At 45.6% G+C, this 17,373-nt stretch overlaps 1 protein-coding gene across 1 annotated transcript in view; it reads right to left on the reverse strand.

Annotated features, from left to right (window-relative positions):
• Window positions 1-17,373, reverse strand: part of PIK3C2A (phosphatidylinositol-4-phosphate 3-kinase catalytic subunit type 2 alpha) — a 564,057-nt gene that overhangs the window by 532,860 nt on the left and 13,824 nt on the right. Inside the window, 1 exon segment of the mRNA XM_030201063.1 lies at window positions 8,613-9,790. Within this exon segment, the coding sequence (XP_030056923.1) occupies window positions 8,613-9,704 (1,092 nt within the window). The 5' untranslated portion in view covers window positions 9,705-9,790.

Raw genomic sequence — 17,373 nt, forward strand, 5'->3', positions numbered from 1 at the left:
ACACCCGTCTCGCCGATGTAATGGCCACCAAAAAGACCGTCTTTAGGGTCACATCCTTCTCCGAAGCTCGCCTAAGCGGCTCGAAGGGCGAACACTGAAGGGCCTTTAAAACTAACCCCAGGTTCCAGGCCAGACATGGAGCCCGCATGGGAGGACAGAGCCGAAGCACCCCTCTAAGAAACCGTGCCACATCCGGATAAGCAGCCAGGGAGAGGCCAGCGACCTTCCCCACCGAAAACATGCTAAGGCTGCCACTTGAACATGCAGGGAATTATTGGCCAAGCCTTTTTGTAAATCATCCTACAAAAAGTCAAGTATCGGCGAGACAGAAGCCCGCATGGGTGTAATTGCTTTAGCAGCACACCAAGCTTCAAACTGGCGCCAAATCCGAGCATAGGCAACGGAAGTGGAATGCTTGTGGGCCTGAAGGAGAGTGGAGATGACCTTGTTGGAATAGCCCTTGTCTCTCAATTGCACCATCTCAATAGCCAGGCCGTAAGACCAAAGCGGCAGGCATCCTCCATGGTCACCGGCCCCTTTGACAACAGGTTCGGTACCAGAGGCAAAGGAAGGGGAGCCCGCACCAGCATCCGCCGGAGGTCCGCATACCACGGCCGCCTGGGCCAATCCGGGGCAATGAGAACCACCTCTCCTTGATGTAGCCGAATCCGCAGGACTACTCGCCCTATCAAGGGCCACGGAGGGAACACATACAGGAGGCCCTGAGGCCAGGGTTGAGCCAAGGCATCCAACCCCGCCGAGCGAGGATCTCTCCATCTGCTGTAAAAGCACGGGACTTTGGCATTTGCGCTTGACGTCATAAGATCTGAGACAGGCGTCCCCCATTTCGAACAGATCTGAAGGAACACTTCGTCTGCCAGTTCCCACTCCGCTGGGTCGATTTGATGCCTGCTCAGATAATCAGCTTGCACGTTGCTCTGACCTGCAATGTGAGCTGCTGACAGACACTGCAGATGCAGCTTGGCCCAGTGACAAATCTGCGCGGCCTGTGCAGCCAGTGCTCTGCACTGAGTTCCGCCTTGTCGATTTATGTAGGGCACTGCTGTCGTATTGTCCGACAGAACTCTGACAGCCAGTTCTTCCAGGTTCAAGTGAAAGACCAGAAGCGCCTGGAATATCACTTTCATCTCCAAGCGATTGATGGATACCTCCGACTCCTCGGGTGTCCATAGACCCTGGGCATGCCTTCCCTAGCAATGTGCTCCCCAGCCCTGCAGGCTGGCATCTGTTACCACCAGGCACCAATCGGGAAGCGCTAGCGGCATTCCTCACCGCAGCATGCTGTCTGAGAGCCACCACTCCATACTGAGTCGGGCCACAGGGAGCCACGTGAGTCTGCGCAGGTAATCCTGAGATATTGGAGACCATCGTTGAAGCAGGGAACACTGCAGAGGTCTCAGGTGTGCTCTCGCCCATGGCACCACTTCCAAAGTGGCCGTTATCGACCCCAACAGCTGGACTATGTCCCAAGCTCGCGGGCGAGGCATCCTCAGGAGCAGACGGACCTGATTCCGAAGCTTCTACTGCCTTTGCTCGGGTAGAAAGACAAACCCCGAGGCTGTGTCGAACCGGACCCCCAAATATTCTAGAGATTGAGAAGGGGTCAGGTGACTTTTGGGTATACTGACGACCCAGCCCAGAGATTGCAGTACTGAGACCACTCTGGCTGTTACATGATGTCTCTGTTCTGCAGAGTCCGCTCTGATGAGCCAGTCGTCGAGGTACGGGTGAAGCCGGATACCCTCTCGCCTGAGAAAGGCAGCTACTACCACCATTACCTTGGAAAAGGTTCGGGGAGCTGTGGCGAGGCCAAAAGGCAAGGCCCGAAACTGGAAATGTTTTCCCAACACCACAAACTGGAGCAACCGGTGGTGCGGGGGCCAAATAGGAATGTGCAAGTAAGCTTCTTTCAGGTACAGAGACGTGAGAAACTCTCCTGGCTGTAGCGCCGCAATGACGGAGTGCAGGGTTTCCATGCGAAAATGCCACACTCTTAGTGACTTGTTGACATCCTTTAAGTCAAGGATGGGCCGAAAAGACCCTCCTTTTCGCGGCACCATAAAATAAATGGAGTAACGACCATAGCCGATTTCGGCGAGAGGCACAGGGACCACCGCCCCGAGGTGCAACAAACCTTGCAAGGTCTCCTCTGCCGCCGCCCGTTTAACGGCAGAGCCGCATCGAGACTCCACAAACACGTCTCTCACCGGGGCATTGAATTCTAATCTGTAGCCATCTCTGATCAGGTTCAAAACCCACTGATCTGAGGTAATCTTGACCCATTCCTGGAGAAAGAGGGAAAGACGTCCTCTCACTGCAGGAATCGAGGAGTGGGCCGGCGCACCATCATTGAGAGGGTCGCCCATGAACTCCAGGCCTTGAGCCGTCCGCTGCGGAACGTTTGTCCGAGCGAAAGGAGTTCCTCTGCTGAAAGCGGGCACGTGAAGTAAACCCAGCAGAACGCCCCTGGCAGTACCTTCTAGCTTCACGGAAGCGAGGTCTGGAAGAGGAGGGAACCACCTGACCCTTGGAACAAGGCCACGGCCTACCCTCGGGTAAGCGCAGGGGTTTAGCATCCCCAGGCCCTTGACAATTTTCTCCAATTCCTCACCAAACAGGAGAAGGCCTTGAAAGGGCAACTTCACCAACCTTTGCTTAGAGGCCATGTTAGTCGCCCAATGCCGTAGCCATAGAAGGCGGTGAGCGGCCACCACCACAGCCATCTGTTTAGCCGAAGCTCTGACCAGATCATAGAGAGCGCCAGACAAAAATGACAAGGCCGACTCCATCCGCAGTGCCACCTACACAAGGGGCTCCGCTCCATCCGGGCTGTTCCACTGCCTGTTGCAAAGGACCGTTTGATTACTGATTCCAGCCGTCGGTCCTGCATGTTCTTGAGGGCGACCCCTCCCTCAACTGGGAGGGTAGTCTTTTTCGTCACAGCCATGACTAGGGCATCCACTTTAGGTACGGCCAAGCGTGTCAAGTGCTCCTCACTGAGAGGGTATAAGTGCCCCATTACCCTGGCAACTTTCAAAGGCTCCTCAGGTCAACCCATTGAGCCGAAATAAGCTCTTGGATGGAGTCATGCAAAGGAAAGGCTCGAGCAGGCTTCTTAGTACTTACCATCCTCGGACTACCAGAGGAGGTTTCGCCCATCACAGGATCTTCAATAGAGAGGGCCTGTAAAGCATCAGAAATAAGCGCTGGCAGCTCCTCACGGTGGAAAATCCTAACCGCAGTGGGATCATCTGGATCCAGTGGCAATCCTACACCTTCCTCTGGCTCTTTGGACCACGCAGGCCTGCCAGACCCCTCAGAATCCCCACAGCCTGACCACAGGGAGGGGGGTGCGCCACTCTCTGAAGGGGAATTTACCAGTCTGCGCTTGTCTTGCGGCCAACTGTCTGGGGAAAAAACAGGTAGCAACGCAGAGACAGACATCTGCGGCAGAGCTCTTTTTTTTATCATTTATTTATAATTTTTCATTTTACAAGGGTCACTTGCAAACAGTAATAGAGAGATGACTGTACATTAATACACTATTAGAGGAAAACAATCTCAACTAGATAAATGGATTATATACAATCTTTCTCTTTCTTAGACCACAAAATAAATAGGGAGAGTGAAACAAGACAAGGAGATCAATTAAACAACAGTAAACAAAGAAAACGTGGTATTAACCTGATTATCCCCAGTTATTTATCTGAATCATTATTCCACATTGATCGTCTGGTTGGCTTCTTCAAACCCAAAACAGTGTATAGTCAATTAATTTCATTGGAAACATACTTTTTGTCCAATATTAATGGAAATAATACACCTGATTTCATTTTTTTCTCTTTTAAAACCAGAAATTATTTAACAATACAAACACTTGAATCTCTAATCCAATTCCCACTGATTAAGGTAATCCCGGTTTCACAGGCTTCACTCCTTTTGAATGAATATACTAAGAGGAATCATTTCAGAGGAAAAAAACTTTAGGAGTCATACCCGGAACTCTGAAAAAACAACAATCTCGATATTAATCATCTGTAATAATATTCATTTTGTCCAACCTTTTCTGGTCTATTATCACTTTCAAAATCTTAACCGTTTCCTACTCCTGTAGAACTTCATTTGATGTATCAATTTTTCATTCTCAAAGGATTCGATTCGATTATCCATGTGACTCACTAATAAGATTATATCTGAAGCAAAATTATTTACTACCACCGTTAGGTCCTGGAGCGCCTTCCAGATGATATTCAATGTAACCTCCACGGAAGCCAAAAACTCCAAGCTGATAGCTCTTACGGGTTTAGGAGTGGCACCACCGACACGGGTTCAGCTGTAAACGACTTACGTTTCAGCATACACTCCTAACTCACTCCTCCACTCCTTTGGAAATGGTGGTTAACTGACTCGGGAGCGATGAAGTTGTTTCCAGATCCAAGAGCATCGACGCTCCTTCGCCGCCGCTAGTCAAAGGACTCATCAACCCAATCATCTGTGGGCAGCTCGTCGGACAGCAGTCCCACACTTGCTGCACAGGGGACAAAACGCTGGTCATCGGCAGCTGACCCCCCCCCCCCATTGTCCCCTTCCTCTCAGTTAAGGTAACAGCAAATGCAGAGAGGAAATTTCAAGTAAACAAAGACAAAACTTCAGAGGACAGCTGGGACATTGAGCATACGAGCTTCAGGTCACCATCTTTCCACTCTCCCAGTTTGGGACACTCTTTGTCTGGTTTCTCCTCAGAGGCCTGTCTGATATGGGTAACCCTTCAGCATAGCCCTCTGAGTCACTGAAACACAGAAGCCCCTCCACCACTACAAGGTGGTGTCCCTTCGGAGGGGCGGCAGAGCTCTTTTTAACATGAACGCTTTATGTAAAAGCAACACAAACTCAGGGGAGAAAGGCTCACCCTGGCCTCCCGGTTCCAACCCGGGGTAAGCAGCTCCTCTGGTAGCCTCCATCCGAGGCTCCCCTCCGGCCTTAGACCCCTCCGCTCCTGCGGGGGTCAAGCCATGCGGCGCATCCAAGATGGCGCCCGCTGCCAGCTCCACCGAGCGGGAAGAAACATTGTTTGCCATGCTCGGGCCGGCCCTGACGTCTGAAGAGCACGATTTACAGAGCCCCGCTGCGGATCTGCGCTTGCCACAACGTGAGCAGCGCTTAAAAACCTCCGCAGCAATCACCAAAAACGGGAGAAAATTTCAAAATGGCGGATTCGTGCCAAAAACGTCCCAATCGCGGGCCCTCCCCAGAGGAGCTACAAGACTCTCTTACCTCACCAGACCGAGTCCCAGAGCTCTGGTCACGCTGCACAAACAGAAGGAAGCCTCAGAATCGCAGCGCTAACAAGCGCGTCGCGTCGCGTTTTTTTTTTTTTTTTTTTTAACGCTGTGAGGAAAGTTAGAGGCAACAGCTACAGAGGCACTCCGGAGGTTCAGGAGTGTTGGAAAGGCAGTGTCATGTACTGGAATCTCGTGAGCCCTTGGGTCCAGCTGGAGTGCTGAGGTGACTGCCGAACAACCCCTAGTCTTCACCTGTGGCGACCGCTGTTCCCCAGGAGTTGAGCCCCCAGGTGCTGGCGGCCAACAGGACTTCCGGAACCACGGAGTAGCGGACTGTGGACCGCAGGTGGCGTGGAGGCGGAGATTGATGTGGACACCCAGCCGAGAGTAGTTGGAATATTTATTTAATTTATTTATTTGCATTTGTATCCCACATTTTCCCACCTATTTGCGGGCTCAGTGTGGCTTACAATACATTGTGAATGATGGAAGTGCAATTGGTTGCAGTACAATTCTGAGTTACATTGTGAAGAGTTATCGAAAACAAAGTAAATACAGGGTCTCATTTGGGGTTGGAACAGCAGAGTATGTGGGAGTACAGTTGGTTGCAGTGCGCTTATAGGTCACATTAGGAAGAATTGTAAAAGACAGAGTAATTCGGGATATCATTCGGGAATAGAACAGCGGAATATAACAGTGGCGAGTTGAAAGGGGGACAAAACAGTATCGGGGGACATGAAGGTCTAATAATTTTATCTGTGGGTGGGGTTTTAGGATTGGTTGGAGTGCGGGAGAGGAGACTTCAAGAGAGAGTGTGTAGGTGCGTAATTATTAAATTCTATGGGTTTCATGTGTTTTGATCCTTGCCGTAGATTTTCTCGAAGAGATAAGTCTTCAGTGATTTGCGGAAGTCGGTCAGTTCGTAGATCGTTTTCAGGTTGCGTGGTAGTGTATTCCAGAGTTGTGTGCTCCTGTATGCGAAGGTCGATCCGTGCAGTGCTTTGTATTTTATGCCTTTGCACTTAGGGAAATGGAGATTGAGGAAGGTTCGGGACAATCTTTTAGTGTTTCTGGGTGGCAGGTCTATTAAGTCAGACATGTATGCAGGGGCTTCGCCGTGAATGATTTTGTGGACTAAAGTGCATACTTTAAAAGTGATGCGTTCCTTGAGTGGTAGCCAGTGTAGTTTCTCCCGTAAGGGTTTTGCACTTTCGTATTTTGGTTTTCCGAAGATGAGTCTGGCTGCTGTATTCTGGGCTGTTTGAAGTTTCTTCAGTATTTGATCTTTGCATCCTGCGTATATTGAGTTGCAATAGTCCAGGTGACTGAGTACGAGTGACTGCACTAGACTGCGGAAGACAGATCTTGGAAAGAATGATCTAATTCTCTTCAGTTTCCACATGGAGTAGAACATTTTTTTTGTTGTGTTGTTCGCATGAGTTTCGAGTGTTAGGTGGCAGTCAATAGTGACTCCAAGGATTTTTAAAGTTTCTGAGATTGGCAAAGTTAGTTTAGGTGTGTTAATGGCGGTAAATTTCTTCGTGTTGTATTGGGAGGTTAGTATGAGGCATTGAGTTTTTTCTGCATTCAGTTTCAGTCGGAATGCATCCACCCAGGTGCTCATGATGTGTAGACTTTGGCTGATTTCATTAGAGATTTCATTGATGTCTTTTTTGAATGGAATATATACCGTTACATCATCGGCATATATATATGGATTAAGGTTATGAATTGATAGAAGTTTTGCCAGGGGGGTCATCAGTAGATTGAAATTGGTTGGTGAGAGGGGGGATCCTTGCGGTACTCCACTGTCAGGTGTCCATGCAGCAGACGTATTTGAGTTTGATGTGACTTGATATGAGCGTGAGGTTAAGAACCCCTTGAACCAGTTTAGAACATTGCCTCCGATTCCAAAGTATTCGAGGATGTGTAATAGGATTTCGTGGTCTACCATATCAAAGGCACTTGACATGTCAAATTGTAAGATGAGTATATTGGTATACCAATATACTCATGAGTATATTGAATGAGTATATTGGAATACCAGTAGAAGTCAGGGCAGACAGCAAGCAAGAGTATTCAAGATACCAGCAGAAGTCAGGGCAGGCGGCAAGCGAAGAGTAGTCAGGATACCAGCAGAGGTCAAGGCAGGCGGCAGGCGAAGAGTAGTCAGGATACCAGCAGAAGTCAGGGCAGGCAGCAAGCAGAGAGTAGTCAGGATACCAGCAGAAGTCTAGACCAGGTAGCAATCAGAAGAAACATCAGAAGCACTGCCACTACTCAGGAAACCGAATAGAATCCGAAGCAAGGAAGGACTGGTGGCAGGGCTTTAAATAGTGCAGGAATTAGGGTCAAGCATGTGCAGCTGTCACAAGATGGCTGCCCCCATCAGAGGAGACGCCTTACGCCCAAATATGGTCTTCCTTCCTGAAGCTGCCCAACTCCAAGATGGCTGCCTCAACCTAAGACACCCAGCTCCAAGATGGCTGCTCTATCCTGGAGATGCCCACATCCAAGATGGCCGCCCTATCCTCAGATGCCCATATCCTGAATAGTCAGGGGACATGACAGGCAGGGAAAGGACGAACCAATGTGCCTACATCCACATAGAAGAGTGTGGGAAAGGGCAAACCTATATGCCTGCATCCACATCGGGGGCCGGGTAAGGCAGGGAAAGGACGAACCTATGTGCCTTTAAAGTGGGCACCACCAGCCACAACACTCCTGATACAACTGGCCAAAGCACAGGAGCCACCCCAGGCAGATTTCTGAAGGAGCTGAATAAGCAAGCTTCCACCCTGCTGGGGAGATAGAGAATACTGGGAGGCAGATGGAGCTAGCTGGCCAAGAGGCACTATGGTTTTCAGTGCTCTCCATCTCCCCCTGCTGGTAGGTGGACACAACCCATTCGTAATGGATTCGTCTGCTTGATGACAAAGAAATGTAAACAGCTTTGAATGTAGTTGCAAAAACCTCAGAAAGGCGGTATATCAAGTCCCATTTCCCTTTCCTCCCTTTAGTAGGAAATCCTCAGCACATCACATTCCATGTTCAGACTACTATATAATATTAGAGGACTTATTTACTGCCAATGTATTCGCAAATATTTTGGAGTTGGTATTTTCCTGGTATGAGACATTACTTTTCAGGGCCAGAAAATTAATCTGACAACTAATTAAATAAATTAATTCAAAATGCAATGTATTGTACTGTATATGAGATTTAGTAATTCTGTTTTACTAGTTTATGTAATTAAGCAGATACTGCTCATGTGCAAACATTTATAAAATTTTAAACCAGATGACCTACCTGAGAACTTTGCCCATGTGATTTTGCAAGAGGCGAATGTGATGAGTGAATATTTAAGGACTGGCTTCTTGTAACTGTTGCACCACAGGGTGATTTGCTGTTTTTTCTTTCAACAAGGCAGGCTTCTGCTGGTCTCTCCTCCAGCAATACTGCATCCCAAGGATCCTCAGCTATCAAATCAAAAGTGATCTTTCTGCTGTCCTCTGCATAGGTAGTCTCCACAGTGTCCACCTTTGGCTTACTCAGAGGATCAAGATCTAACCAGTCAAACTTACTGATGTCACTGGAGTTCTGGGATGTCTGTGCAGCAGGGATACCAGTTTTGCTAGTGGGTAACTCCATCTCAGTGCTTGGTTTCCCATTTTTCAAGAATTCAGAAGTACTGGCTATTTTGTCAAATAATTTTGCCATACCTGGGGAGACAGGTGGGGCGTACAAAGGTAAGCTTCCTCTTAAGTGGAAAGTGGTGATAGGATAGGAAATGTAATGCGACTGACCTGGAAGGCTCAGGTAAATGGGTTCTCTAGATTGATAGGGGGATCTACCCAGGTCAAAACCATTCTGAAAAGGATCAGATTGTTTGTGGTAAGATGTGGAATAAACAGGAGGTAAAGATGAAGGTAGTGGTCCACAAAATCCTGATGTCCATTGCCCTCCAGAAAGAGGAGGACGAAGATAATACTGCGTAGAAACAGAGGGGCTTAAAACAGGAGTTGCTGGTAATGAAGGAAGGTTGGACACTTTATTAGATTCAAAACTGTCCTCTAATAGCAGTTTCTCTAGCTCAGCCTGGGTAAGTTTTTCAACATCAATGCTACGCAATTTGTCCTCTGCCTTCTTTCTGGCGTCAGACTCTGGAAACACCATAAGATCATGGTCCTGCTTGCCATAAGCTGGAGCTCTCTGCCTCGCATTATTTAAAAGGTCAAGACTATCCCGATTACCAACTAGCCGCCTTTCCCTTCGCAGCTTGGCCAGAGCTTCAGCCTCCATCTGCAGCGCTTCCTCTTTGTCAACATCCTTTGACACCGATGCCCCCAAAGAAGGGGAGGTGCTTTGTTTAAATCCATTGTTACTGGATATTTGGGCCATGCTGCAAAGCCGAGGTACATTTAAAAGCTCTTATATTTCTTCGTGGCAATGCTCATTACTGGACATTCAGGGTACACATTAAAAATCTGTAAAGGAAGGGGAAAAAAAAAAAGCAGTAGATTAGTATGACTGAAACACTGAACACTTTGTGAAGACCCAAACAATGAGATCAACCTTTAGCTATTTTGGCATATCTGAATTTCAGAACCTTTGCATGGCATTACTAGGTCATAAAATGAACACACAAACCAAAAGGTCAATGCAAACAGAAAGGGGAAAGCCAAGGTGGTTTACTGTCTAGTCAAGTGGAAGTAAGTGTATGACTTCACAATAAGCTTCAGACCGTGGAAGATTTTCAGTAGGCTTACTACAAGTGCTTTACTGCTGGAATACTCCACTTTGTTCTGGCAGCATAGTACCTAATGATGTCGGCAAGCTCCCACACACAAAAAAGAGAGGCATTTCGAAAGGGATGTCCAAGTTTTGATTTGGACGTCCTCGCAAAATATCCTGATCCAGGGGTGGAGAAACCCATATTTTCAAAACAAGATGGACGTCCATCTTTCGTTTCGAAAATACCGTCAGGGATGTCCAAATCCTTAAATTTGGTCGTCCCTAGATTTGGTTGTCCCTAGACATGGACGTTTCTGATTTTCGGTGATAATCGAAACCAAGGATGTCCATCTCAGAAATGACCGAATGCAAGCCATTAGGTCGTGGGAGGAGTCAGCATTTGTAGTGCACTGGTCCCCTTGATGTGCCAGGACACCAACCGGGCACCCTAGGGGGCATTGCATTGGACTTCATAAATTGCTCCCAGGTACACAGTTCCCTTACCTTGTGTGCTGAGCCACCCAAAACCCACTACCCACAACTGCACACCACTACCATAGCTCTTACGGGTGAAGGCAGGCACCTAGACGTGGGTACAGTGGGTTTGTGGTGGGTTTTGGAGGACTCACTGTTTCCTCCACAAACGTAACAGGTGGGGGGGGGGGGGCTGGGTCTACCTGTCTGAAGTGCACTGCACCCACTAAAACTGCTCCAGGGACCTGCATACTGCTGTCACGGACCTGAATATGACATCTTTATGGACTTCATATCGAACACAAGTATTTCAACCTCTAACCTTATTATAGTAGGGGATATTAATCTTCACCTTGAAGACCCTAACTCTATCAATGTACGTGAATGCATGGATCTCGTCCTATTATGGGATCTTCATTGGCCAAATCTGGAACCTACCCATTTTAAAGGACACTCACTTGATATCATCAGACCTAAATCTTTTATTAACATCTACAAAATGGACAGCTGTACCATGGTCTGATCATTACAAATTAAATCTTCTCCTCCAATGGCAAAAAAATGACTTACCCCATATTAAAGAATGCTTATCCTATAACACAAGAGGTCAAATTAACCCGGTTATATTTTGGCAACAATTTTATAATGATGATTGGTCAGCTCAAACGGATTCAATTCACTTTCTTCAAGAATGGGACAACAGGTGTAGAAGCATTTTAGACAACATAGCACCAGTACAAACTAGAACCTCCTGCAGAAAAAAACTCAATACCGTGGCTTAATGAAGAACTGAAAAAACTAAAAACCCAAGTTAGAAGGTGTGAACAAGCATGGATAAAAAGAAAGATGACTCCACATTCAACGCTTGGAAACATCTACAAAGAAAATACAAATATACCATCAGACGAACTAAAAGAGCATATTACAAAACTAAAATTGGGCCAGACTATAATGATACACATAAACTCTTCCAACTTGTGAGCAAACTACTAGATACCACACCGATTACCTCAAATAGCACAAACATCCCTTCAGCAGATAATCTTGCCAATTACTTTAAAGAGAAAATTGTTAAGTTGCGGCTCACGCTACCTATTAATTCCACAGACTACGTAAAATTTCTTGACTGCCTTGATCCATTCCCCGGTGAACACCCAGCAGACAGAACCTGGACAAACTTCGATATAATCTTGGATGATTCTATCTCCCAAGCCCTCAAAAGGTTTGCCAAGTCCCACTGCAAACTAGATATTTGCCATAATTACCTTATAAAATCAGCTCCTTAACAATTCACATCTGACATCACGCTACATTTGAATTACATACTACAAAATGGACTATTCACAAAGGATAAAGGAAATATCTTACTCACCCCAATACCCAAGGACTCAAAGAAAAACGCAAATGACAACCAATTATCGGCCAGTAGCGTCCATCCCCCTGATAACCAAATTAATGGAAGGTTTGGTGACCAAACAACTTACTAACTACTTAGATAAATGTTCCATTCTTCATGACTCTCAATCAGGATTTCGATCTAACCATAGCACTGAAACAGTATTAAACTACTCTTCTCACTAAATTCAAACGAGCAATTGCAACTGGCAACAACATACTCCTTCTACAATCTGACATGTCCAGTGCATTTGACATGGTAAGCCATACAATCTTATTAAACATTCTGGAATACTTCGAAGTTGGAGGTAACGTTCTCAATTGGTTTAAAAGTTTTCTAACTACAACATCATACCAAGTGAAATCCAACTCGAATACATCAGCTCTATGGTTACCGGAATGCGGAGTTCCCCAAGGATCTCCACTCTCCCCGACCCTCTTCAACCTAATGATGACACCCCTGGCCAAGCTATTATCCGTGGTACAATCAATGGTGCTGAGTCATCTAGACTATTGCAATGCGCTATATGCTGGTTGTAAAGAACATATCATCAAGAAACTTCAGACAGCCCAGAACACTGCAGCTAGACTCATATTTGGAAAGACAAAATATGAAAGCACAAGACCCCTTAGAGAGAAGCTCCATTGGCTTCCAGTTAAAGAACGTACTGTGTTCAAAGTTTGCACTCTGGTTCATAAAGTAATTCATGGAAACGCTCCGGCATACATGTCAGACCTTATTGATTTACCACCCAGGAACGCTAAAAGATCAGCACGCACATTCCTGGGTCTTCATTTACCTAGCTGTAAAGGTCTGAAATACAAACTAGTACATGCGTCTTGCTTTTCCTACCTTGGCACGCAGCTGTGGAATGCATTACCACAGGATCTGAAATCTATTCACAACCTAAGCAACTTTCGAAAATCACTAAAAACTTTTCTTTTTAACAAGGCTTATCATAATAATCTACAATATGAATTCCAATGCATCACTACTTGATAATCTGTCTGTTTTCTGATTTACTGAATTGATTATATCCACTTGTTTTTTTGTATGTAACCAATTGTTTATCTTCTCTTGAATGGCACCTGCCACAATGTAATATTGTAAGCCACATTGAGTCTACAAATAGGTGGGAAAATGTGGGCTACAAATGCACAACATATTTTTAAAGATGTTTTTTGAGGGTGGGAGGGGGTTAGTGAACACTAGGGGAGTAAGGGGAGGTCATCCCAGATTCTTTCCGGTGGTCATCTGGTCATTTGGGGCACCTTTTTGTGCCTTAGTCATAAGAAAAACAGGTCCAGGTGAAAATGTCCAAGTGTTCATCAGGGACATCCTTCTTTTTATCGATTATGGGTCAAGGACATCCAAGTATTAGGCACACCCGAGTCCTGCCTTCGCTACGCCTCCAACACGCCCCCTTGAACTTTGGCTGTCCCTGCGACGGAGTGCAGTTGAGGACGTACATCTTCCGAATTGTGTTGAAAGATGGACATCCTTCTCTTTCAAAAATGAGCCCAAAAGTGTACCAACATGACTGCTTTGCTACCACTGCACAAAAAGGATGCTTCCAGATGTAGCAGCTCTCTTTAAAATGCACTAACCCCCAACTCATTTGGGTTTTAAACTCTATATAAAAGGCCGAGAAAAGCAAAAGACAACTTTCAATGTTGAATATGAGGGTTCCTTGTGACCTATTTGTTAAACAAAAGTGGAAAATATAAGGGTGAAATCTACCCATATACACTACTACAGAAACTGATTGTCTCACCCTTTTACTCCATCATCTCCACCACAGCCATGTGGTGGAAATCCCTCTGCCAGCATGGCTTCTCCTCCAGCTCAGACCTACCTTGTGTTACTAATTGATCCAGAGCCGGAGCAGCGACCATGCACATGCTGGCCTTCAACAGCCACCACCACTTTTCTTTCTGGCCGATTCCAACTCCTACAGACGTAGGAAAGAGGGACAGACCAAACAATGAGCTCTACATTCCCCCATTATGTGCAAGTAGCCAAAGTCCAATGGGGCCGATATTCAGACCGAGGGATGGAGCCCAGCTAACTTCCACGGTCGGCGGTCAGCCCAGGTATTCAATGAGGGCTGTTTCCGGTGACCAGCATTGTACATCCGGCTTATTTTTAGCTGGTTTAAAGTTAACTGGCTAAGGTGATAATCAAAGTTAGCCGGTTAACGATGTGGCCGCTTACAATAGCCAGATATGGATTGAATATTTGGGGATAGCCAGCTATATCATATGATATAGCTGGTTATCTCCTAGATGCTAAACAGGAATATTTAGTGGAAGGATAACCGGCTATCCACCATTAAATATTGCCAGATAGCCAGTTAAGTGCCATTTAACCGGTCAGGTGCCATTCCTAGCCGGTTAAATGGTTTTGAATATTGGAGGGGAATGTGTTCTGAACTGCAGCACTGACTACTCTCTGCACAGGTAGCCAACTCCTATACTGCTTGGGAAGTAGCACATTCCAAAAGCAGGCAGTGTTGCCCAAAGTAGCCCAAGCACCCTGGGAGGAAAGGGGGAAAGGAGCCCAAAAGCCCAATCTTCAAAAGGATAGAGGGGTCATTCCATGCCAAGTGGTCTAAACCTTCCCACCATCATGTCTCCAATTTTGTTCAAATTCAGATGTTAAACGAAGTTTCCCAAAAATTAAGGTCTCTAACTGCAATAGTTGCAGGTCTAGACCCCCTTTTCTGAAAGGTTGTCAGTCCATGAGCGCGCGACGTTTACAAAAATGACATTTTTAGGGTCTAATAAAATCAAAACACATTTATAAGAATGGCTAAAAATTTCAAATCCTGTACAGTTTTTGATGCTAATTCCGATGAAATACATTTTAACATTATGGATGCAAAATCCAGTCAAACAAGTTGACTCAAAGCGTGCATCAAAATTGGTCACGACTCATCGGAACATATTTGGACCAATATTCAGACCGTTACAACTTTCATGCAAACAAAGATACGGACTTGAAATTTTGAACAAGCATTATGCTTGTCCTGGACATAATACTGCCAGAATTGCAACTAACCAGCATCTATAACCACCCTGCAGGATCTCTTCAAAGTTGGCACTGTCAGCACAAATGGTAAAATGTACCAAAGTTCAAAGCCAATTATTAAAAAGAGTCTTCCTGAATCAGCTTCTGAACAGTATCATCTGAAAGACAAAATTGTGCTCTACAACACTGATATGTTTTTGTTTTGCAATGCCACCATTAAGTAGCCATTTACTCAGGTCAAAGTATGTTATATTTTTGTGCGCGATGTATTGCGTTGGTCCATGATGGCTGAGCCATTACTGGTTATCACATTGAAACCAGCATCCCCATGCTGTACTATTCCGTACAAGGGGCCACAACATGATTCAATACACTACCCAAGTAATGTAATGTCTATTCGCATACACCACCAGGTAGCTACAGAGAGAATAGGTAGAATAGCGGGCCAGTTCGCAGAACCCCCATTCAAGGCGATGATTATGTCCCCAATTGGGATAATACCATCTCATTCATAACCTTTCCTACCCAGTGGGAAGGTCTATGAATGACTACATAGATCCGCACAGCTGTTCAGTACAATATGCTTCATTCGACCAGGCCGTACAAATCATAAGAAATCACGGCCACCCACGCACAATTGGTGAAAGCAGATGTTGAGTCGGCATTCCGCCTCCTACTTGTCAATCCAAATTCTTTTCACTTATTAGGTTATAGGTTCCAGTAGCAATTTTATTTTGACAAGTGCATCCCCATGGGCTGCGCAACCTCTTGTGCGTACTTCGAGCAATTCAGTTCTTTTGTTCACTGGGTGGTCGAACAGGTAGCACCGTCCAGATAACTGGTTCACTACCTTGATAATTTTTTGTTTAAAGGACGTAATACACAGGAATGCGCAGCCATGTTTATTTTATTTGATACATTTGTATCCCACATTTCCCCACCTATTTGTAGGCTCAATGTGGCTTACAAAGTACCAGAGAGGTGTTTGCAGACTCCGGTGTAAACAAATACAAAGTGATATTGTGGTAAGATAAAGTTCACGTGGCACAGCCACATTAGGGAATTATACAACGGAAGAGTTGTGTTATGTCTATTACGTACTTTAATTTTGTTGTGATGCAGAGATCAGGCATTTATGTTGGATTGGTAGGGTATGCCTTTTTAAACAGGTTAGTTTTTTCCAGAAGTTTTGTGGTTGAACGTAGTTTTCAAGGCTTTTGGTAATGCGCTCCACAGTTGTGTGCTTATGTAGGATAAACTGTAAATTGATTTGTATTTGAGTCCTTTGCAGCTTGGGTAGTGCAGATTTAGGTACGTTCGTGTTGATTCGGATGTGTTTCTAGTTGGTAGGTCGATCAGGTCTGTCATGTATCCCGGGGTTTCACCATAGATAATTTTGTGAACCAAAGAGCAGATTTTGAAAGCAATGCATTCTTTCATTGGGAGCCAGTTTTGTTTTTCACGGAGAGGTTCTGCTCTTTCAAATCGCGTTTTTCCAAAGATAAGTCTAGCTGCCGTGTTTTCAGCGGTCTGAAGTTTCTTTAATGTTTGTTCTTTGCATCCCGTATAAATTCCATGCAGTAGTCAAAATGGCTTAGTACCATTGATTGTATCAGGTTGCAAAATGTTTCCCTCGGGAAGAACTGTTTCACACATTTGAGTGGAACATTTTCTTTGTTGTGGATGTCACTTGGCTCTCTAGTGTTAGGTTGCGGTCCAATGTAACGCCAAGGATTTTCAGGCTGTCTGAGATAGCGAGGGTGTAATCTGGGGTGTTGATAGTTGTGGGGTTGTCCACGCTGTGTTGAGATGAGAGGATAAGACTGTTTTTTCTTTGTTGAGTTCTAGTTGAAATGCATTTGCCCAAGAGTCCATGATGTTCAAGCTGATCTTGATTTCGTTAGTGATTTCTGTCAGTTTAGATTTGTAAGAAATGTATATGGTGACATTGTCTGCATAGATGAAGGGGTTAAGGCCATGGTTGGATAAGGACTTGGCTAGTGAGGTCATCATTAGGTTGAAGAGGATCGGTGATAGCGGTGATCCTTGTGGTACTCTGCAGTCTGCTTTCCACTGTGATGATATGTATGAATTTGATTTTACTTGATATGTTCTTGTGGTTAGGAAACCCTTGATCCAGCTAAGTATGTTTCCACCAATCCCAAAACTTATCTAGTACTCTTATTAATATATTGTTGTGTACCATGTCGAATGCACTAGACATGTCGAATTGGAGGAGGAGGACGACATTTTTGCCTGTTGCTATTTCCTGCTTGAATTTGGCTAGGAGAGTGAGTAGTACTCTTTCCATGCTGTGGAGGGGGCGAAAACCTGACTGTGTTTCGTGTAGTATTGATAATTTGTTTATATAATCTGTAAGTTGTTTGGCTACCATGCTTTCCACCAGTTTGACTGACAACGGGATGGATGCTACTG

Source organism: Microcaecilia unicolor, chromosome 4 (genome assembly GCF_901765095.1).
Source record: "Microcaecilia unicolor chromosome 4, aMicUni1.1, whole genome shotgun sequence".
Lineage (NCBI taxonomy): Eukaryota > Metazoa > Chordata > Amphibia > Gymnophiona > Siphonopidae > Microcaecilia > Microcaecilia unicolor.